Source organism: Trichoderma camerunense, assembly GCF_050948025.1.
Source record: "Trichoderma camerunense strain CBS 138272 chromosome Unknown V8C40scaffold_3, whole genome shotgun sequence".
Lineage (NCBI taxonomy): Eukaryota > Fungi > Ascomycota > Sordariomycetes > Hypocreales > Hypocreaceae > Trichoderma > Trichoderma camerunense.
In genome coordinates, this window is record NW_028145367.1 from 1,506,890 (window position 1) to 1,528,089 (window position 21,200).

The 21,200-nt window shown below is 49.6% G+C and overlaps 7 protein-coding genes across 7 annotated transcripts; 3 read left to right on the forward strand and 4 right to left on the reverse strand.

Annotated features, from left to right (window-relative positions):
• Positions 1-223: 223 nt before the first annotated feature.
• On the reverse strand, positions 224-4,178 carry V8C40DRAFT_235986 (uncharacterized protein). The gene is made up of 5 exons (XM_083213958.1): positions 3,834-4,178; positions 3,274-3,781; positions 3,062-3,190; positions 2,788-3,013; positions 224-2,735 (listed from the first exon to the last, which is right to left on the reverse strand). The coding sequence occupies exons 1-5, from the start codon at positions 4,058-4,060 to the stop codon at positions 589-591; spliced, it is 3,237 nt and encodes a 1,078-aa protein (XP_083077152.1). The 5' UTR covers positions 4,061-4,178; the 3' UTR covers positions 224-588.
• A 679-nt stretch (positions 4,179-4,857) lies between these two features.
• Positions 4,858-6,358, reverse strand: V8C40DRAFT_145221 (putative methyltransferase domain-containing protein). The gene has a single exon (XM_083211239.1). It carries the CDS (start codon positions 6,181-6,183, stop codon positions 4,969-4,971), a length of 1,215 nt encoding a protein of 404 aa, XP_083077153.1. The 5' UTR covers positions 6,184-6,358; the 3' UTR covers positions 4,858-4,968.
• Positions 6,359-6,662: 304 nt separating this feature from the next.
• V8C40DRAFT_284452 (uncharacterized protein) lies at positions 6,663-8,079 on the reverse strand (the record flags this gene model as incomplete). Its single annotated transcript, XM_083222153.1, has 3 exons — positions 7,391-8,079; positions 6,835-7,312; positions 6,663-6,774 (listed from the first exon to the last, which is right to left on the reverse strand). Exons 1-3 carry the CDS (start codon positions 7,779-7,781, stop codon positions 6,663-6,665), a joined length of 981 nt encoding a protein of 326 aa, XP_083077154.1. The 5' UTR covers positions 7,782-8,079.
• Positions 8,080-8,838: 759 nt separating this feature from the next.
• Positions 8,839-11,520, forward strand: V8C40DRAFT_235996 (amidase family protein). The gene is made up of 10 exons (XM_083213959.1): positions 8,839-9,507; positions 9,577-9,678; positions 9,729-9,773; positions 9,825-9,841; positions 9,890-9,992; positions 10,048-10,443; positions 10,494-10,617; positions 10,671-10,790; positions 10,861-11,052; positions 11,113-11,520. Exons 1-10 carry the CDS (start codon positions 9,259-9,261, stop codon positions 11,286-11,288), a joined length of 1,524 nt encoding a protein of 507 aa, XP_083077155.1. The 5' UTR covers positions 8,839-9,258; the 3' UTR covers positions 11,289-11,520.
• Positions 11,521-11,880: 360 nt separating this feature from the next.
• On the forward strand, positions 11,881-14,226 carry V8C40DRAFT_145298 (phosphoribosylaminoimidazolesuccinocarboxamide synthase). The gene is made up of 9 exons (XM_083211240.1): positions 11,881-12,386; positions 12,477-12,523; positions 12,676-12,754; positions 12,892-13,070; positions 13,286-13,325; positions 13,432-13,451; positions 13,603-13,720; positions 13,893-13,954; positions 14,021-14,226. The coding sequence occupies exons 1-9, from the start codon at positions 12,039-12,041 to the stop codon at positions 14,067-14,069; spliced, it is 942 nt and encodes a 313-aa protein (XP_083077156.1). The 5' UTR covers positions 11,881-12,038; the 3' UTR covers positions 14,070-14,226.
• A 2,596-nt stretch (positions 14,227-16,822) lies between these two features.
• On the forward strand, positions 16,823-17,949 carry V8C40DRAFT_145584 (uncharacterized protein). Its single transcript, XM_083211242.1, has 2 exons — positions 16,823-16,978; positions 17,031-17,949. Exon 2 carries the CDS (start codon positions 17,147-17,149, stop codon positions 17,624-17,626), a length of 480 nt encoding a protein of 159 aa, XP_083077157.1. The 5' UTR covers positions 16,823-16,978; positions 17,031-17,146; the 3' UTR covers positions 17,627-17,949.
• Positions 17,950-19,192: 1,243 nt separating this feature from the next.
• On the reverse strand, positions 19,193-21,065 carry V8C40DRAFT_236008 (uncharacterized protein). The gene is made up of 4 exons (XM_083213960.1): positions 20,974-21,065; positions 20,185-20,437; positions 19,735-20,121; positions 19,193-19,651 (listed from the first exon to the last, which is right to left on the reverse strand). The coding sequence occupies exons 2-4, from the start codon at positions 20,375-20,377 to the stop codon at positions 19,515-19,517; spliced, it is 717 nt and encodes a 238-aa protein (XP_083077158.1). The 5' UTR covers positions 20,378-20,437; positions 20,974-21,065; the 3' UTR covers positions 19,193-19,514.
• Positions 21,066-21,200: the final 135 nt, after the last annotated feature.

Below are 21,200 nucleotides of genomic sequence, written 5' to 3' on the forward strand. Positions count from 1 at the left end.
GGCGGGCGGAGTGCATCGTGTGTGGCAACCTGAAGATATAGCGTAATACTGGGTTGCTAGTGCAGCACTGTTACCGGATTACATGCGCTGATTAACTGACCTTTGGAGGACTTACATAACGGCGGCCGTGCCAATGCAGGGGGTGAATAAGACAAAGGAGATTAAGGAAATGTCAGTAAAAAGAAGGTTTTATTTTCCCCAAGGCTGCTGAAAACGAAATAGCAGAGTATACAAATAGATAGGCAATACGCGAGCTTAGTAGAAGCGAAAGCGATAGATGTATTTCCAATAGTAAATACAGGTATTATAAAGGATATATCCAGTCTGCAACCTTTACAACATCTGCAAGTCTAGGCTAGGAAATTGTAAGCTTTTCATCCGCCCAGCAAGCTGGTAGGCTTACACCAATTCTCTCTAAGCTGGTTAGACGAATTATAGCTAAGTCCACAGATTTTAGAAAAGACTCGACCCAGCCAAGTGAGAGGGTACTGCAGTTCATACCACAGCTCTGTTTTTTAATATCAGTTTTTTTGCCCAGTTATCACTCTACAATTCTGGGGTGGTTTCCACAGACTTTCGCGCCATCCGTTATGGCCCAAGTTGGCGCCCGCCCAAAAATTCAGCCTCAAGCTCTGCTATTTGCTGAGCTCTATCGGTCAATCGGCGGATAATGGGCACGCAGTTCTTGCTCGCGGCCATGCAAAGAAACTTATTCCCCCATCGGCCCCTGATCATGTTATCTAGCATATGATCGATGAGATCAAATACCACATCCCAATTCTCACGGTATTTGTCGGAAGGACTATTAGACCATTGCTTTATGATGAGTTGACAAAACTCAAAGTTCCGAAGATTTTGACCAATTCTACTCTCGAAGAGTACTTTTAGCCTAGACAAATCACCCCATTGGAGAATCTGATCCGCAGCACTCATAGCTGTATTTGGGAGATATTGGTTGCGGTTGAAATCTGAGCTCTCGAGCATCTTCCGCAACATAGCTTCCGAGCCGTAGAGCGATGTAATACCCAGTGGATCATAAAGACTGCTGTCGAACACGAACCTGGGCTTGATCGTGCAATCTGGACGGCAGTTCTGCGTGATCCAATTATGCAGTTGGGTTGACCCTACTTGGCACAGTCTTTCGATGGACTTGAGGTCTGGGAGAAGAGATTCATCGCAGACCGCGCCAAAATGCTCAATCCAATGGCAGGCCGCGTAGACGAAAAACTCACCAAAGCCTCGTTGGATTGGATCGTAGCGAATCATCTTTGCTTCCCAAACTTCCCACGTACAATAAGGATCGTAGTGGTTTGACTCTTCATCGTCGCCAAATAAGTTGGCATCTTGAGGCAGCTCTTCGATTGCCAATTGCTCCTCGGAGAATAATTTGATGTAGCCAAAATCATTCAAGAGAAGATATTGGGTGCAAAGATTTAGCATATAAGCCTCCAACTTCATAATTTGTTGCTGTTGTTGTTGGCTGTGTTGCTCAACGGCCGCAGAATTTGCAAGTACTGACGTTGCGACAGTCAAACCCCGCAAATCCTGTCGAATCGAGGCCAGATCCCGAATGATGAAATCCCTGACAGACTGGTGTACAAGTCTGACCTGGCGCTTCCTTACATCAAGGAAGTCAACATTTACAACGAATGGCTGAATCAATTCCATGACCCTTAGATGGTCCACCAGCTTGTCAAGAGCATCAACTGTGAGGACCGCTTCCTGAGCTGAACCTAAGGCGACGGCCCACGCAAGTTCCATTATACTCAATGGCCTTCGGCTGATGGCAAGAATGTCCAAGGCAGCAGCGGCAAGTCTTTCGTTTTCAGCATCGTTTTCAGTGCAACGGGAAAATAAATTGCCGTAGAGCTGCGAGAGCTGTGTTGGCAGTGGAAGTTGGCCTAAAAACGCTTGCATGGGTCTAAACGCCCTGATTTTCTGGCTCTCGATGAGGTTGACAGTCATTTTCACCCAAATGGCGCTCCCTTGAGCCATACAAGACAGTTTGTCCGTAATGAGTGCCTTAACTCTCTCTTGTAAATGGCACAACTGCCGTTCGATCGCCTTTTCAACAATTATCCTGTCTCGTTGAGGATCCGCACCAAGAGTGATTTTGGCCACCCCATCCAACTGTTGCAAGATATCTTCCTGGGGGCGAAAAGAGAGTATTACTTTGAGCCTTGGTGCGTTTTCGGATAACTTTCTCAGTGAACTGAGAAGAGTGTTCCGAGATACTCGATCACATTCATCTAGGCCATCAATGGCAAGAACCAGCGGACGATCCAATGTTTTCACGGTTTCAAGAAACCACTCTTCAAGCTTCTTGAAGTTTGTCGCCGGATCGATTCCGGACGCCAGGGCTTGTTTATACCATTCGTAGAACGGCTTCTTCAAACCAGCGAACTGTTCCAGAAACGATAGGATAAGAGCTGAGAATACGTGTACAGCTTTGCCTGTTTCATCATCCTGGCAATAGTGGTAGCATACTTTGGGCTGAAATAGAGTGTGCTTGTTTTGTCGGCGCAGCTCGTCAATCAGAAAAGCCATTGCAACAGTTTTCCCGAAGCCCATGTCGCCAAGGATTACCAGCTGCTGTGACTGGGCAACTTGATTCCAGTTGATGAACTCGATGTCACTCAGCAGATATTCACAAGCCTCGTCGGCTCGAAGATCCTGCTGATTAGCATGGTGTTGGCTCTGTCGGCTCATCTTCTCAGCTCCTAACCACATTGCGACTAAGGACGAATTAGAACACGAGATATTGGAATCGACAGTCTCGGAACTTACTTTCATAGTCAAGAAGCATCTCTTTGATATCTGCCACGATATTCGACGTCGCGTTTACCACAAGCTTGTGTAGGTAATCGGCATGTTTCAGAAAGTCTTTGACAATATTTGGCAGACGGTCGGTTTCCAGGACCATCTTCATCACTAACTTGGCTCCTTTCCTCGACAACATCTGAAATGCGGCGTTATAAAATTCCAGGAGCTTCTGGTAAACCAACACCAGTGCCTAAGTAATTTATCAGAAAGCATTCAAATAACTACACGAAGAACCTACCTTGTGTATGTTCGGTGTCTCAGTTCTCTGACCAAGAGCGTCACATTCGTCAATATAAGAGAGATGTTGGAGTAGTTCCCCAATTTGCTTCGCAAATTCCACATCAGCAGTCGAAAAGCTGATGGCAATCTATATCAGTAAATGAGTCAGCCTCCTTGCGTTGTGACCTCGGCAAAAGCTATATAGCAGAGGGTTTCGGTAAGTGAGCTTACCGCTGTGACGCCTCTGACTACACCAAAGGCCATTGAGGCCGCAGGCTGCACACTCGTCAGCGGAGCAGCAATGTCTAATGCTAGCTTGAACGTCTCCAGAGGCACTTGAAGAGAATGCAGATATCTGACGCCTCTCAAAAAAGCAGACTCCTGAGTCATATCTTTTTCGATCTCCTCTAATTGTTTGAAGAGCTCTGCAACATTCTTGCCCTGAAGGATAGCAGCATCTATATCATGGTCAAGACTATCCACAGCTTCACGATATGCAGCGCTCCAGAGGTCTGACGAAACGATGGTCACTTCGCCATCAACGCATGCTGTCGAGTCATCGATAGAGAATACCTGTTCGGGACCGTTTGTGGGGGCCACCGTAACAACCGTGTTTCGATCAATTTCACTCGTGGTTGCATCATCTCTATTGATAGATGACGCCTCAAGGTCATTGCGTATCTGATCAAGTGTAGTAGTGCTGGTAGAGGACATTGTACGCTGGGAATTTGGATCTAGGCTATACGCAAGATCAGCATTGTCTGGATACCTAACCAAAGAATGACACTGACCTGATCGCAGGCATGCTAAGCTCTTGCTGACCGTCTGCACTCGAGTCGAACGTGGTACTCTTAAATAGATCCCGGTGTTTACGCCGCAATCGATCCAATTTGTCACGGAATCTGCCTGGGAGGCATCCCCTTCTCGAAGATGGCATAGCGCAATTGGACCGCAAGACTATTGTATTCCCGGTTTTGAGTGTCGAACACGTCAGTTCTGCTGGAGGGTCATGTGGCATTTTGAATGCCAATCAGCTGAAGATGTCGACGGCCAAACAAGATACAGCCTCATGCTCGCTGTGCATGGAGGAGAGCTCCCGCATGAAGCATGCGTGAATGTCGGAACCATAACAAATTCTAATTGGCGGATCAGATAACTCGCTCCATTAATACATGTTGCTACCCGTTGTCCAACGGGCAACCCTATCATTGTTGGTTGTAATGCGTCCAACGCCCCTGCGCAAGGGCCAAGTTATGTATGCACGGTTCTCTAACAACGTCTTTTTCACAGCAACGCAACGCGTGTTTTGCTGCCCTCTTCATCACGAAACAACGCAAGTGCACTTACTGATAAGATCTATTTCTCAGAACCACTCCAATTTTCAATTTCCAAGAGCCAGCCAGTAGATCGACAACCTCAGTGAGCTTGGCGGCTACGTGGCGACCGGAAATTCAGGCCGCCCTACTTGTACAGAATACGAATAAAGTACACTACATATGTATGGGTGTGCTTGCTGGTGTCGCACAAGGGCAGGCACACATCACGGCTCAATATAAGCACCGAAATTCGGCCCTGAGCGTGAATAGTCATGATTCTCGCCATGTTGTCAAGGTCTTCGGAATATTTGCATCGCCCGCAAGTACAATGCCGATGCCAACGATGCTTGTGCTCCCAGATCCGACAATCCGCTCCTACATAAATTGAGTTGGCCAAAAAAGTCTGCAAAGCTTCGAGGTCATAGAGACACGTTCAATTGGGCCGAAGCACAAATCAGAGCCGCAGGCTTATCGTTTGGTCCATTGTCTGCGTGAATGAAACAGCACTCTCCAGAGTAACGAGGCAATACTCGCCACGTTTAGGCAGCTTGCAGCTCAAAAGTCTCAAGCGGTAGCTGCCCATTAATTGAGGTCGATTCGCGGATACCCATCATGGTTTCTCAAACAAGTACATTTCGGCAGTTTGAGCCTCCGATCCTAGGACAGGGAGTGGCAATACTTGTTTCGCCTGCATTTTCCAGCCCGCTTGATCAAGAAGGCCGAATACTGCATTCTCAGAAGAGTGCCGGGGCTTCGTCCCAACAAAGACCTTGGTCGTAAATGATGACTCTCCCGTGGCCTTGTTCACATTAGAAGCGTGCAAGGCCGACAGTGTTTCAACCAAAGAGAGAAGCCCATCCTCGTTGTAAGTGCAGTCACTTAACACGATTAAATCCCAACGCCGGGCTTGGACTTGCGGCCCGAAGCGGCCTTCCCTGCCGTCCTCCCAGTCCAGGTTCTCATACAGCAGTTGGGTGGTGTCTTCTCCAGTCATGTGCGCATTCTCTTGCAGGCGAGAAATATTACGGCTTGCCCGGGCCTCTGCATCTTCCAAGTCGGTGAGCAAGACGGTACTACTTCCAGACCCAGCCGGTCGCATATGTCGGAGCGCAGCGAAGAGACCAATACCCAACGTGCCGACGCCGCAACCAAGCTCCAGAATGTTCAATTCGCCGGCAGTGCACAATATGTCTCGCATGGCGGTCATGGTCACCCCTTGATTCGAGGCGTAATTTTTGTTTGCGGGAATGCCAGCGACAGCGCAAAGTGTAACAAGTCCTCCGTCCCAGACATGGCGAGCCATACTCTCACCCAGCTCTTCCTCTATCTCGAGAAAATCTCCCCCTTCATTCGTGCCGCTGAAATATAACCTTCGCGTACAAATATGGTCGTCATTATGTCCTCTGGGGCGTACTTCCGCCCATACAGGCATGATTAGCCCTCCTCCAGCCTCGTCCTGAGCAGAGTTAATTGAATCCATGAGTATGCTCTGCACCCCCGTCGCCGAAAGTGCTGGCTTAGCACTAATACATATTTCGGTCTTAGAAGAGGCCGCCAACGCCTTGATAAACTGTAAGGGAAGATTGAGGCTTGGCTTGAGAATTCTCATGCCTGGCTTCCAGACCAGCTCGCCACGTCCAGTGAGAGCCCATGTCGTCTTGCCAGAGGATGAAGTTACTTCAGCCGTAATAACGATCTCAATAGGATCTTGTACAAACAGAAGCGAGTCGCTCAGATCCGTATTTATTGTGATGACGAGGTCTAGTCGAGCCTTGGAGCCGCTGATCGCCAACTTGGGCGGGCTGAGAAGGCGTATGTAGTGCATCGTTGACAATTTCGCGCTGTGGACCAAGCACAAAATGTTTCAATGTTATGAGAGCCCCAGGATATTCGCTGTACTGCAGATGCTGGCGGCCTGGATATTCACTGATAGGCACTCTGTGTATGCAATCTTTATGTCAAGAAAGGCTCATGGCTATCTTTGCGTAGGCTTGGAGTTTTCGCTGCTGAAAATATTAATCAGGTAGATGTGGAAATCGCAAGGTTGATGCCAGCGAAGCTAGCTCTGATTGGTTGGAAAAGGCGGGCTCGGGATCTAGCTATGGTAATTGTCAAACGACCTGGACTTTCGAGAAAAACCCCCAGTGGACATAACTTTCTTGTACGTAGTCCTAATTTGAATAAGTACTAGTTATATAGAAATAGGTGCTTATAAAAATGTCTCTAAATGTAAATCACTTATATATAATGAACTGCTCTGGGTCTTATTGACACAGGAATGACGAGACCATGAAAATCATAAATTTAGGCGTAGACACTAAGTGCGAGATCCAAGGCGGCAATATCTTCCACCGACTCCCTCCATAATTTTCCAATAAACTTTTCTCCCTCGGGAGTATTGAGAAAAGCAGCGCCTCTGTTAATCATTGTCAGTGCATGTTATGATAGTCTAGTGAACATTTTGGAGTGCACGTACGGGTCGACTTTGTTATGCTGCATAAACTTGCCATTGGTTTCAGGTCCCGCAACGACGCTGGCAAAGATCAAGGTTCGTGCTCCCTCTTCCACTGTACGAGCCATTGACTTGCGTACGAGCCCCATTGGGATCCTCAGGTAGAATGGAAGATTTTTATCCAGCCCCGTTTGCACAAGACCAGGACATGGATTGTTGACGATGACTTCGGAGGGCGCCAATGCAGCCAGGCGGCGAACATAAGCATTGACAACAGTTTTGGTATCAGCGTAACGAAAGAATTTGCTAAAAGTAGCTTCATCATCAAAGTGGCCGAGTACCGAGCTGTCAGGTGCTATAGGTTTTTTGGATAGAGTATTTTGCTTAATCTGAGTGGCAGAGCCCGTAAATGTGATACGAGAAGGCAATCCTCTAACCGCGGCGGTAGATCGCAAGAGCGGGAACAGCTCAAGACAAATGAGAAGGTGGGTGTAGCAGTTCACTTAAATCAATGGAAAAATAATCAGCATTTTCTCAGTTCTGTACAGCCGTTGGGTCATATCTCCCTTTTCTCTCTCACCTTGCATGTTCCGCTCATGGTTACTCTTGCTTTTCTCATACCCCAAAAAGACCTGTCCAGCATTGTTAAAGAGGATATCCAGTTCCTTGACCTCATCCTTCACCTTCTTAGCAAATCGAAGTCCAGACTGGTAGTCGTCGAGGTCGAGTTCGAACACTTCGATCAAGGCGTCGGGATTGGACTTTTTGACGGTAGGGTCAGCTCGGAGAGATGCTACGGCATCTTTTCCTCGAGCAATGGAACGACATGCCAGAATTACGCGAGATGCACCCAGTGTAAGGTATTGTCTGGCAGCCTCGTACCCCAAACCAGCATTGCCACCGGTGATGATGACCGTTTTACCACTGACATTGACCTCACTAGGAGTGGGTGGAATAGGAGGCTGGCCCATCGCACAGTCTAAGAGGACAAAGTCGGATTGTGATAGTATGAGAGCAACAAAATCTTATGAACGATAGATGAGCGTCCATATGATGTGTTGGTGGAGCAGGCCCATAGCTTATTTATACACCGCGAAAGACATGGCTTTCGAAACCGATCTTCAATTTTAGGCTGGCCTACATGATGTAGAAATGAGGTTATGTGGACGCGGCGCCCTGCACTGTATGATCTACTTACAACAGAGATCCAAGGGTCTTGGTTCACCGGGTGCTAGTCAAACATGTGAATCAACTAGGCCAATACAGATACACTAGCAACGGAATAGGCAATGATAGTGGTCTGCTATTGGTGATTGAATACATGTATTCTCAGTCGAAGGATTCCGGACTTTGTAATCAAGGAGATGGAATAAAGGCCTGCCCCACATGATTGCAAATCATTTCCACCTCATCAAGATCTAACGATTGAATGCCGAACAACTCCATTGGTTAAGCCATGTATATAACCCTTGAAACTCCGCTCGCCTATACAAGTGCCTTATATCTATCCTGATCCGATCCGCACCCAAGTCCGCAGCTGAACACCGGACAGGCTCCAGGTAGACGTCGTAATATACAGATAGGCGACAAACATGGGGTTCGGAGTGCCTGACATGATACAAATACCGTTGTCCGATGACTGATATCTGACTAAATGGTTCATATTGAGAGTGTTTGGAGGTCCAAGTCCGCATGAAAGATGCCGAAATAAGCTTCGATGTTGAGAATACCTAATTGCCTCAATTATAGTAGCACTAGTATAAGCGAAGTCCGGACATCGTTAGAGAAGTGAGTAGGCCGACGGAAAAGAAGTTATGAGACATAAATGCAGATGCATCGCTGTCTATAGAAGTTCGGAGTTTGTTCAGCGTAAAATGAGAGGATCTTCCGCGTAATACGCAGCTATACGCAGTTATTGGTGCTTTCTCCCCTGCTCATACACTTGTTCGCTCACGTGGCATCTGCCGAGATGCTTCATCGAAGCCGGCTTTCCCCTTTATAGAACACTCAGCTTTCCAGCAAGCTTCTGAAAGCCGAAGGACGATACGGTTAGCATTATTACCAAACTCTTTCGCCTCCATTGCCGCAATTAAGTGTATATTTGCAACACTCTACCTCGACTCACATACCAAGTGATGTACTTGACTGTATTTACAGGTCTGTAAAACTCGAATCTCGTGACAGTGATGACAACATAAAATGGTCCACAATTGCCTCTAAAAAAACACCATACAGATAGCCGCATGTTGGAGAGTCTGTATGAATGGAGAGAGTGCACACCAAATGCAATTATGAGTCAGTCAGTCAACACACTGGTGGTCGAATCCTTCGTACTCTGCTCCTTAAGATGCGACAAACTGACAGAAATTATCATCTCTCATTTCACACACTCTTCAACTAACAATTTTCTCATCTTTACATCCTCGTGTTGCCTCATACTCGCCAATCATGACTGACATCAATGTTCTTACCGTTACCGCATCTGAGCTTGAAGCCAAGCTCAATGACAATTCCATCACCAGCAGACAACTAGTCAAGCTCTACCTCAGCCAAATAGCTAAATACAACGGATACCTAAAAGCTGTCATCGCTGTTGCGTCGGAAGAACTTCTAGACAAGACAGCTGCTAAGCTTGATGCCGAACGAGCTGCAGGCAATGTCCGTGGGCCGCTACATGGCATTCCGATTCTTCTCAAGGTGCTCAGTTCTCGTCCCAATATTTACAGTTTTAGAATAGATCTCATTCTAACATATTCGATCTTGCAGGACAATATCGCCACCGTCCCAGAGCTAGGGTTACCCACTACCGGCGGCAGTCTTGCACTTGTCGGCTCCAGACCGAGGAAGAATGCAGAAATTGTTGACCAGGTAAAAAGGATCAGAAAAATTGCGAGATGAAGGTTCTAACCTACCCAAAGCTCATAGATGCGGGCGTCATCATCATTGGCAAAGCAAACTTATCTGTGAGTCATCGCGATGCAGGTGTGCTGGCAACCTTTCCTAACTCGTCTTAGGAGTGGTCTTGGTATAGGTTTGTCTGCCTTTCCGTACAAAAGAATGCCGCTCATTCCTCATCAAGGTCAAATATGGCGAGTTTGGGGTGGTCTGCTGTGGGTGGCCAGACGCAGTCTGCATATGTCCGGGGTGGCCTTCGCGAGGATGATTCCATTGGCGGTCACAGCGTAACTATCACCCCCAAAGATATTTTGGGATGATGCATATCTAATGAGTAGCTAGAGCCCTGGAGGTTCTTCCACTGGCTCTGCTGTCGCAGTCGCGGCTGGATTCTCGCCCATCTCCTTCGGAGCCGACACTATGGGCTCTCTTATCATGCCCAGCGATAGATCCGCATTGTATACGATTAAACCTACCGTAAAGATTGTGTCGCAAACCGGCATCATTCCCATCACACTCGAGCTGGACTCCGCCGGTCCAATGGCTAAATCGGCCTTGGACCTCGCAAATCTCCTTCAAATCCTTGTAGATCCGAGCAAGACGACTATACCGGAAGGTGGGTACAAGAGCGCTGCGACTGGTTCATGGGATAACATCCGGATCGGCATCTTGGAACCTGAAAAATGGCTGTTTGATACGAAACTCGTCAAATATGAAAAGCAGGCAACAGATCAAATGGTATGGTCCCGTCACGCTAATCGTGCTTCCATGGCTAACATCATTGCCAGCTACGAGAGTGGAAGCAGGCTTACGAGAAACTGAAATCTGTAGCCAAAGTTGTGAAACCTGTGACTCTTATATCACTAGAAGAATCGACCGACAATGGAAAGATTAAAATATGGAACGCCTTTGGTAATCTTACACTAAATAACATGCCTCAAAATTTGTCATTGACTGTCACTTAGACACAACGTTCAAGGATCTCATAAAAGAATATCTCTCGGGAGTTGACAACAGCAAAATACATTCACTTGAGGATCTTATCGAGTTTAATAAAACTCATGCAGACAAGGAACTCCCCCCAGGTGAGTCTATACGTACCTACATACATGCGTGTATAGATGAAATGATCCCAAAGTCTGATCAATTACGCAGGTGCGGATAATCAAGCAGCTCTTCTCAGAGCCGTGCAGGCGAAAATGACCGACGATGAGTATAACGACATTATGAACAGCGCTCGCGAACTCTGTGGTAAGAATGGAATTGATAAGACACTCGAAGAAAACGAGGTCGACATCATCATCGGGCCCGGGGATGGCCCAATGTTTGGCATTGCCCTCACAGCGGGTGAGTGGCCGAAAGCAACCCTGAAAGATTATATATGTCAATCTAACAAATGGACTTTAGGTTACCCAGTTGCGACGGTGCCTCTTGGTTATCTCGAGTTCAACGGGAGGCCGTTTGGCATGCAAATTGCGGCCAAAGCACACCAGGAAGCTCTGCTTATTCAGGCCCAAAGCGCATGGGAGGCAACTTTTCCCCAGCGCCAACCGCCACCGCTGCATGAAATAGTTCTCCATTGAGACTTAAGCTAGTGAAGCTGTAAACTTCATGTCAAAATTAGAAAGAAGTGCGCTATTACATGTATGGTGTGTACATGTATCTCATGATTGTTCGCATGAGTTAATCCACCGGAAGTATCTGTGTAGTACTTATGACATCATCGATGCCATAGGTTCAATATCACGTCTCGTGAAGATTCCCGCGATGAGTGAGATCTCAAGCACGCATTGGTGTAATGTAGCACCACCGGCACTTCTCAGCTGGCAAAGTAAACTCCCTTGAACACTCAAATCCGTCTTACAGTCACGGCATATGAAGCGGGGCGCCGAAACGGAAAGCCTCCGCATACGGCCGAAGACAGGATCCACCAGAGCTCATGACTGAGAGCTTCAAGCAAATGGAAGCTCATCTCTGTTGTGTTACATTTCATGTTATCGCTATCCAACTTACACATTTGTGGTCCTAAATCTTTTCCCTTTCATCTACCTTTCTGCGCCCTGCGAATAAGATTCAGCCGCCCAAAAATAGCTCTCGCCTACAGACGGCGAACCGAGTGAGCGTATTTTGTTCGGGACAAACGCCACAAATCGGCGGGCTAGTAGATCACGGCCCCCACATGCAAAATTTCATCAGTGTTGAACTTAGATCTTAGTCACTCACCTATCCACTCATCAACTACACGCAACCTTTTGGATATAAACAAAGCCTCAGAAAAAGATCAATAAACGGGCATCAACATCAGGGTAGGATCACAAAAAAGAAAGCCCACCATGTCGTCCTCCGAAGCCATCACCTCCATCTCCCTGCAGTCCCTGGAGAAGCTCTCCACAGGCAAGGTCCGCGACCTCTTCGGCCTCGACGACAAGTCCCTGCTCTTCACTGCCACCGATCGCATCTCGGCCTACGACGTCGTCCTCTCCAATGGCGTCCCCGGCAAGGGCCTCATATTGACCCAGATTTCCGCCCATTGGTTCTCCGTGCTCGAGAAGAGAGTGCCCGGCCTGAAACACCACCTGCTATCCCTGTCGGCGCCGAGCTCAGCTCCCTTGACGCCGGAAGAGCGTGGCCTGCTCCGTGGTCGAACCATGGTGTGCCGCCGGCTCAAGGTGTTTCCCATTGTAAGTTTGCCAGTGACATTCTCTTGACATGAGATGCTCTATTTTTATCGACGGAACCGCAGACCGCTGATTCTTGTTTCGACGTTCTAGGAAGCTATTGTGAGAGGCTACATCACCGGCAGCGCTTGGAACGAATAGTACGTCCTCCTCATCTCGCCTCATCTCACCTCACCCATTTAGCTCTGCTGGCCAGCACACAACCTTCGGCATTCAGCCATCATGCCATCGCCACCGGTCACCGGTCACCCCCTGGCTCTCTTTGATCGAGATGCTAACAATCCTTGCTCAGCGTCGCCCATGGTACCGTCCACGGCATTCCTCAGCCTGCTGGGTTACAGAAATGCGGTGCTTTCCCCAACGGACCCATCGTAAGTTACGGCTCTCCTTGTCCAATAGTTTTCTCTACTTGCCAGTCTATTGTTATCACAAATCACAACAGCCACCGCTTCCTTGGCTTCACCCTTCAGCTAAGCAAGGACTCAAAAAACTGACAACCAACAAATAGTACACCCCCTCCACAAAGGCCCCTGCAGGCGAGAAAGATGAGAATATCTCTCCCCAGCAGGCCGTCGAAATCGTAGGCGAGAAGTATGCCGCCCGCATCGAGGAGCTCAGTCTATCGGTGTACAGCGCCGCCGCCGCCTATGCCCGTGAGCGCGGGATCATTGTCGCCGACACCAAGTTGTGAGTTGCTCTCATCTCGCTCCGGTCTCCCCTTGCCACTTCTCATGCAGCCATGAATCCTTCTGTTGCGGGTCCCCTTGTTTCTGAGGGATAGACTTGTGCGACTGACCGGTCACCTTGGGATTGCCGCTCTCTGCATACATGCCCTGAAACCTGATTTCTCATAATTTCTCGCCTTGCTGCCTGCTGGACTGTCAGCTAATAGCTCCATACAGCGAATTTGCCCTTGACGAGGCTACCGATGAAGTCGTCCTGGTAAGGCAACCTTTCCCATCACATGTCGGCAGCGGGTACCTCAAGTCCAGCCAGGCTGCCTCTGATTGAATCCCAAAAATAGTCATGGACTAATGTTTCATCACAGGTCGACGAAGTCTTGACCCCGTAAGTCGATCAGCCAATCGCCCACCCCATGCCTTACCGGAATGATCGGAGAGCTCCTGGGAGATCAAGATCATGTCAAGTGCCATCGCGCGCAAGACCCAAAGCGCACTCCAAATTTTAAAACAAAGACGCCTACTGACTCCCAAACCAGTGACAGCTCAAGATTCTGGGACGCCACCGAGTGGAAAGCCGGCACCGAAGCCCCTTCGTACGACAAGCAGTTTGTCCGCGACTACCTAACCAGCAATGGGCTCAAGGGCAAACCCAATGTAAGTCATATCGCAGGGCTGCCCCTGTCCCCCTTGGCTAGCTCCTATTCCCCGATCTCAGCATGGGAGAAAACAATCCGATGAGAATATGAGGGGGAGGGTCCAGAATCCAACCCCCCTGACTCGTGTTACCAACATGTGACCTGCGCGATGGCTGACAGATGGGTTCTAGGTCGAGCTCCCCGAGTCCGTCGTCCAGGAGACAGCGCAGAAGTACAAAGATGTGTTTGAGAGGTGGGTACTCAACTCATCACAACTCACCTACTTTACACGAAGCAATGCTGACCACCAAGCCAATAGACTGACGGGTAATACTCTGGACCAAGCTCTGGCAGCCTTGGAAAATTGAGTCACGAGTACCTGAGACACAGCGGGAAATAGGAGGGAGAGACATGCAGAAAATTAGCGGAGATACGAGGCGCGAAGTACTCAGTTGAGCTGTCAGATTGAAGGCCTAGAGGAAAAAGTGGCTAGTCGAAAAGATGATCGTCCCATGCTTCTTCGCATGCCAAGGCCACTTGTCTTGGATGAATGCTTTTTGTCCGCTCAGGTGAAGTCTAGATCGCTAACGAGTGAGGCGCCCCTCGCGTCTCGGACTCTGACACAATTACGAGGCCCGGGCCTCGGCCGTGTAAGACAGACAGCTATGGTTAATTTGCCTACCTAGCACCAAATAGACGATGAGCGAATCAGACCAGAGACTCCTATCGCGCTAGAAAGAAGTGTTCTCGAAGCTGTCAGGGCTGCTTCGGGTGGTCTCAACAAGGAACAAGCCTGTAACACCTCAAGACTCTGGCCAATCGACTCCCGTATTGGGGACTCCCGGGCTGGCATGTTCCTTGGACAGAGATCTGCGCCTAGGCCCTTAGCCCTCCAACCCTCCCTGCTTGCGCTCTCCAAGTCCCCGAAGAAGCAGCCTGTCGGGTCTTCAGATTCAATGCCCTGGTACCCGTATCTACGGAGTAAACATGCTGGCAACCCTCCATGAAACACGCTCCAGTCGGCAGTAGCCTGCTGCCCCTCCCTCAACCACTGGCGTCGTGTACTTCATCTGCCAATGAGGGTTCCAGATCAACGTCAGTCATCATCAGAGCAAAGTCCAGACCATTTGATTGCATATCAGCGAGCGCCGATTGGGCCTGGATTATTCTAGACGTGGGTAAATCCAGGAACAAGAACCAGTCGGGTATCCTACCTGAGTGTCACCAATACATGCGTGCCTAATGAGGTGCGATTGCCAGCGGGGCTCTCTCGGCCAGTCGGCTCAGAATAAGCTTGGCAGGCTGCAGAGTACAGCAGGTTTAATGCTCCAAACCTGTTCATGCAGCAGACAAGTGCCTTGTTCCTGCACACATACGGAGCACATGAGGAGGGAAGGAAATTGACAGGAAGGAAATTGACAGCTGTAATACTCAGCGGGAGGCGGCTACATGGGCGAGCGAGACATGGCGCAACAGATCTATCACATTTTCTCTCGACAGCCACACGGCATCTTTCTCTTCACCCCATCCAGGGGTTGCATCAAGAAGTGTCCCTCACGCACGAGTATAGCAGAGGTGCCTTAGCACCTACTATTAGTGCCTTATCCAAAAACTGGTTCGCGCACGACGTACACCGGGCCGCGGATGCATCAATCTTGTACCTGCACTCGCACCCTTGGGTCATCGCTAGTCGGAACGAGCACGCTACGCAACTGCAGGATCCAATTGGAAAGTTTAGAATCAAAATGCCTGTGGGCTACTCAAGACGAGACGAGCGAGCCATCACGTCTGTCGTAAGCTCCCAGGTTTGGGTGTAACACTGTTTCGGTCAGGGAACGAGGCGCTGCAGTACGTTGCGGTGAAAGAAAAGCCTGCCCAGCTGAAAGCACACCTCCGCGTAATTAATATTGCAGACACCCATCAGCCAAGCAGCCAGAATCAATGCCTTTGGGTGTTTAAAACGCAAACCACCATCGGCCATAGCCTATTCCGGGGCAGATGCGTAATACCGCAAGGCAATTAGTACATGCTGGCCGCCTCAAGCTACCTTAGTCTCATTGCTCATAGCAGCCTTACTGCAACTGCTGCATGTGCCCTTAATTTTCTGTAAGCTGCAATGATCCCAGGCGGTGGCGAAACTGGCATCAATGGATTCATGTGCTGAGTTGAATCGCTCTCAAAAAAAAAAGGTTGCCTGAAAACGCATCACTCCAGCCTGACCGTAAGTTCAGCCACCGAGAAGTGAGAACCAGCACCCGGTCTGTCTGAGCAAGGCGAAATGGAGTTGCGTGTTCCTGAGGATGCCCTCAAGCTGTTTCATCCAATGCAGTGTCTTCCAGGGCAGTGTTAAGGGGGCCACACAGCAAGAGGGCGCTCACAGCTGCAAGCCGCATGAAGGCGCACCCTCAAGGCACATATTCGTGCAGGCACGGGACAGCAAGCCACAGCGATGAAGATCCAGCGCCTTCATGATCGTCCAGGGCAGCCCATCCATCACATGAGCCAAGGGGCCGGCTTGGCAAAATATTTCGCCCACAGCTCGAGTTTCCAGCACAGCCGACAGACACATGGCGGGAAAGGGGAACCAGGCACCAGGCCACCCAAGGTACATAGCCACCGTGACAACGCATTCCCGGCAAGATTTGAACATCACAAAGATGGACCTTTCTGAGACTGGACGGCAATTATTAGCCCTGTCGGTAGAGCCCAGTTGTTGGAGTGGTATAGGCCCCCTCTCACCCCAGGCAAGCTCCTTCTCAATGCAACAGTACCTTGGCTACCCTCACTTGGGTCTGTTTTTGGGCCGCCCCAAATGTACCAGTGACAAACCAGCACACGCACCGAGTTAGCGCAGTACAGTACTCCGTAACGCGTTCCGTATTCGCGTCATCTGGCAGGCCGTAGATTTCTCTTTTCTGCATCTGGTGATTCTCGCAGCTGCGCGCTGGTAGTCGGCAACCCGTTTTGCCTGGGACAACGCCGCACCATAGCCCATTCGCAAAGGGAATCTCTTCCAATTCCGGCAAAGCTCCAATCGACAACCAGGGGCAGTGCTTTGGGCGGAGAGGAAAGACAAGGCAAGGCACGATCCGAGGCAAGCTCCCAGGCGAGCTCCCAGGCACAGAGCGCCACTTCAAGGTTGACGGGGTCATCGGCGGACTTCCACTTCTCATTCGTTCGTCAACTCTCGTCTCTTTTCGCACTGAGTTCGCTCTTGCTTGGTCCTGCCCCATGCTTTTTGGACGCCTTAAGTCGCCAAATACGCGGACTTTGGGGTATAAATTCTTCCTCTTCCTCCCCTCTTCTCCGAGTTCACACTTCCCCCTGACCATCATCTTTCCAGGCACTCGACACTCCTTTTGCAACGCACAATTCGTTCCTTCCTTTATCCACGCTCGCTCCCGTTTAAAAGCCGTGACGCTCAAGTCACACCTTGATTAGCAACATGTCGTTCTCCGAAGACATCGACCTCTCTGCAGGTGCATTCCGCGAACCATTCAAAAGCGTGACCAACGTCGTCGACAATCCTGCGCTGCCCTCTCTCTCGCAGCCCGGGCGGGAGGACGTCCAAAACAAAGGCGGACCATCCACCGATGCTGGCCACAGCCAGAGTACACACACCACCGACACCGATGGTGTCGTTGGCAGCGGAGGCGTCAGCGATGCCAACGGTGGTGCCCATGATGAACCCTCGGGGCCAAAGGCCCAAGCACTCCGGGCTGGTTTGGCCGCTATGGGTCACACTATCGGTGATGCTGGCAAGGCCTCTACCAGGTATGCCAATGCAGACGGTGTGAGTGACTGTAGCACGGGCACTCCCGACTCCAAGACTGGCGATGCTGCGTACGGCACAGCCAACGACCCATACGTCGAACATGAAGTCTCTCACATGGGGGGGGGCCTGGGCTCAGGACAAACTCAATAGCCTGGGTAAAGAGTAAGTAATTACTCAGACAAGCAATCGGATTGCACGACAAGCATACCTGAAGACGACACCATTGCCAACAATTGTCGTCAACGACAGTCGTTACAATCCCAACTCAAAGGCACGTGCCTGTGCCGACACTGTCTCATATAAAATCCGGAGCAAGGGACAGTAGCGTCTCAGCTGTCTCGCAAGAGAGAGCTGAGACACGCATACGCCCACTCCAGGACGGAAAACATTAAAGAACACAAAGAGAAGGAAAATCAACCACCACTCAGGGATAGAAAGAAAAAATGGAAGAATACTCGGACCACCGGTCCGATGCTGTCCGTCCTGACCGCCGTCTCTTTCTCTCTTGATCCACATGTATTCAAGCTTTTCCCCTGCCTCGGCCCTCAAGCTAGTCTAGTCATGGCCGAGTTGCCCCTTTGAACACCGATGGACGCCGACTCATGGCTAGACGAGAGGAAAAGAAAAAGAAAGAAAAAAAAAGGATTCTTAAGTGTAGTATATGGGAGGATGACTGATTATACGCAATGGTGGCATGTTTTGGATTACCTCTCAAGTTATATCTGCTATCTTAATTGCGGAAAAATGTTCGGTTATACTTTGTAATACGTTGGGCATCACTACTCTTATAGCTAAATGCAGATGTGCATGTGCCAAGTGGCACACCAGGAAATGAACTCTCTTATATGTGCTCAAGCTGCATGCAATTCAATCTTAATCCGTTGTGACCTTATGAAACAATTGGGGCTTCCATCCTTTGGGCGCAGAGGCGCCGGTGACACACACCGAATCTCGTGCCGTTGCAATGTCCATCTACCCTATCGCAAGGCGGATATTTCTGCCCAACCCGCATGTACTCTCAAGCCAGCCAATACATTCATGCAGCCACAGATGTTGAGGAAATTGACAGAGTGTGACGATAGGATTGAGTGCATGCTCAATCACAATCAACGGAATCACAATCAACGGCTACGTGCTACCTTGGCAGAAATGATGATGAGGCACAGCCCCTTTGCAGGGGGATCTCACATCAATTGGCGCATTGAAGCTAAGAGACCACCATGGCAGACAACCTCTAGGGCTAGATTTAGGCGAATCCAGTATATAGAGTTTAAGTTGCCCGCACCTCAATCTTTACGAAGACTTTCTTTCCCCTGATAGATTTGCGCCAAGTGGACATCACAAAAGCTGATATCTAGGAACAAGCTTTCGTATCTCCAAACTCTGCTAGAATTACACGAAGCGACAAACGTCTTACCACGTGTACGTAGCCTGCTTACTCGTATGCTCCCGATTTTCGCTCCGAACACGGGTAAAAGAAAACGGCCCCTTGCGTCAGCTTATGATATCAGACCGTTACAATCAGCGAGTTCCTGCATCGATCCGCCTGTCAATCCGTGTGCGACGGTATCAATCTTATCCAACGAGAAACGGCGAGATCCCAGCCCGCCCCAGTCACACACCAAAACGTACATAGATCAACAGACAAATCACGTTTGCACAAGGCATCAAAATAGGACATCATCTTGTAGATCCCCCAAGTTAAAGAAGAAGAAGTAAAGAAAAAACGGGGGATATAATGCATTAGTATACCACTAGAGTACATGCAGGGGCTGACATTATCGTCAAAAGAAGAGTAGGTAGTATTCCATGCAATCGTCAATGCATAAGAAAAGTTGACAGACGCCGGGAATACGTCACCCTCCCCTTCTTCCATCCATTTCCTAACAACCTGCCCTGCTGTATGAAGAAAAAAGCAACACAACAACGTAATCTTGCCTCAAGACATTAAATTTAACCGTGTACCAGAGAAAAAATCCTTAATGCGCAAAAAATAAGGAGGGGACTCCCGCTCCCCCCATGCCTCCTATCCACAAAATTAAGAGAAGAAGGCAATGGCGAGGGCAACGCCGGCAACGAGGGCGAGGGGAGAAGAGAGGCGGCCAGCGGCGCTTCCGGGAGGAACGGTGGTAATGGCGGGGTTTGAGGAAGTAGAAGCAGCAGTGGTTTGTCTTCCTGTAACCAAAAAGAGACATCGGTTAGCGAGCTTTGTACGAGGCAAACAACAAGTTTTGTTGAAAAAGTCAAAAGATACGTACCAGTGGTGGTTGTAGCCGCGTGTGTGGGAGCAACCGTGGTGGAGTTGTGCTTGGGGGGGATGGAAGAGTGAGCGGTGGTGCTCGAGGCCTCCTCGGTGGTGGAGTGAGCAGTGGTTGACTTGACCAGCGTGGTAGAGGAGTGCTCCTTGGTGGAGGAAGCCTTGGTGCTGGTGGGCTCAGCGGTGGTGGTCTCGGAGGTGGGAGCAGCCGTGTTGGACTCAGCAGCGCTGGTGGCAGATGAGGCGCTGGAGACGGCCTTGCCGCTACCCTGGTAGGAGAACTGCTGGCTGTAGTTGCTCTCGCCGCTCTTGTCGGTGATCTTGAAGCTGTAGATGCCAGAGGGGATGTCCTCCAGGGTGATGGTGGTGGAGGAACCAGTGGCAGAAGCTGTCGCACAGTTGGTTAGCAATTTGTTTGGAAACAACCTGTTCAATGGGGGAGACAACTCACAAGCTAGAGTCTTGACATCCTTCAGGTTGGTGCTAGCACCAGTCTGGAGAACAATCTCGCAGCCAGAAGAGCAGCCAGAGTACTCGAGGGTAAAGGGCTTGCCCTCCTGGACCTGGAAGGCAGAGTTGAGGAACTCGGGCTTGGCGAGAGCGACGGCAGCAAAGGCCGAGATGGCAGCGACAGAGTACTTCATTTTGAGTTGTTTGAAGGACGCGAAATAAATTCTGAACGAGAGACGAGAAGAAGCGTTTGACTGATAGGAAGAAGAGATGGTCAGTTTTCTTGTTACGTCGATCGAGTATGATGTGACTGGTATGTTGGTTGAGGAGGAAACCAAGTTTCGGAAGGAAAGCATAGGAATGAGGACGATGAAACAACAGGAGGCAAGGACTGAGCCGTTTACAGCTGGCAGACGCGCATTCCGTCCGACAGACAGCCGCCGAACTGTTTCAACTGTCCTCAAACCATTGCCACTGCCTCTTCACCATTCAGCTGGCAAGCCATTGATACAAGCTCAGCTGCAAACGCTGTAGAGCGAGCCCACCAGAGTGGATTATATCATTGCGGAGTTGCTGGCTCGACCACGATGGACACAATTGAATAGCATAGACAGGAAGAGGAAGGAAAAAAGGAAAAGGGCAGGGGTAGCTGCGCGCAGGCGATCGATCTCGTGTGAATACGAGGAATCGATCGCCTTTTCTTGTCTCCATCTCCAACCAAAGACAGCAACTATACACGAACACACAACACCGCAACAGGAAACTCGATAAAAAGATGGAGAAAACTTACATTCAAATGAAACAAGGGCCTAGAAAGCGAGTGATCAGGCAAAGATGGCGAGCAAAGAAAGCAGAATCAAGAAAAAAAGAGCAAAGCAGCCGGAGCAGGACGGCAACGGGTAATTAAGTCTGAAGCAGACAACGCCAGGAGTGGAGCGAGGCAGGCGGCCTGGAATTGGACAAAAAGAGCCCCCCAGGAGGCTCCATTCCCAGCATCTCGTCTCGAGCAGGGGGCGC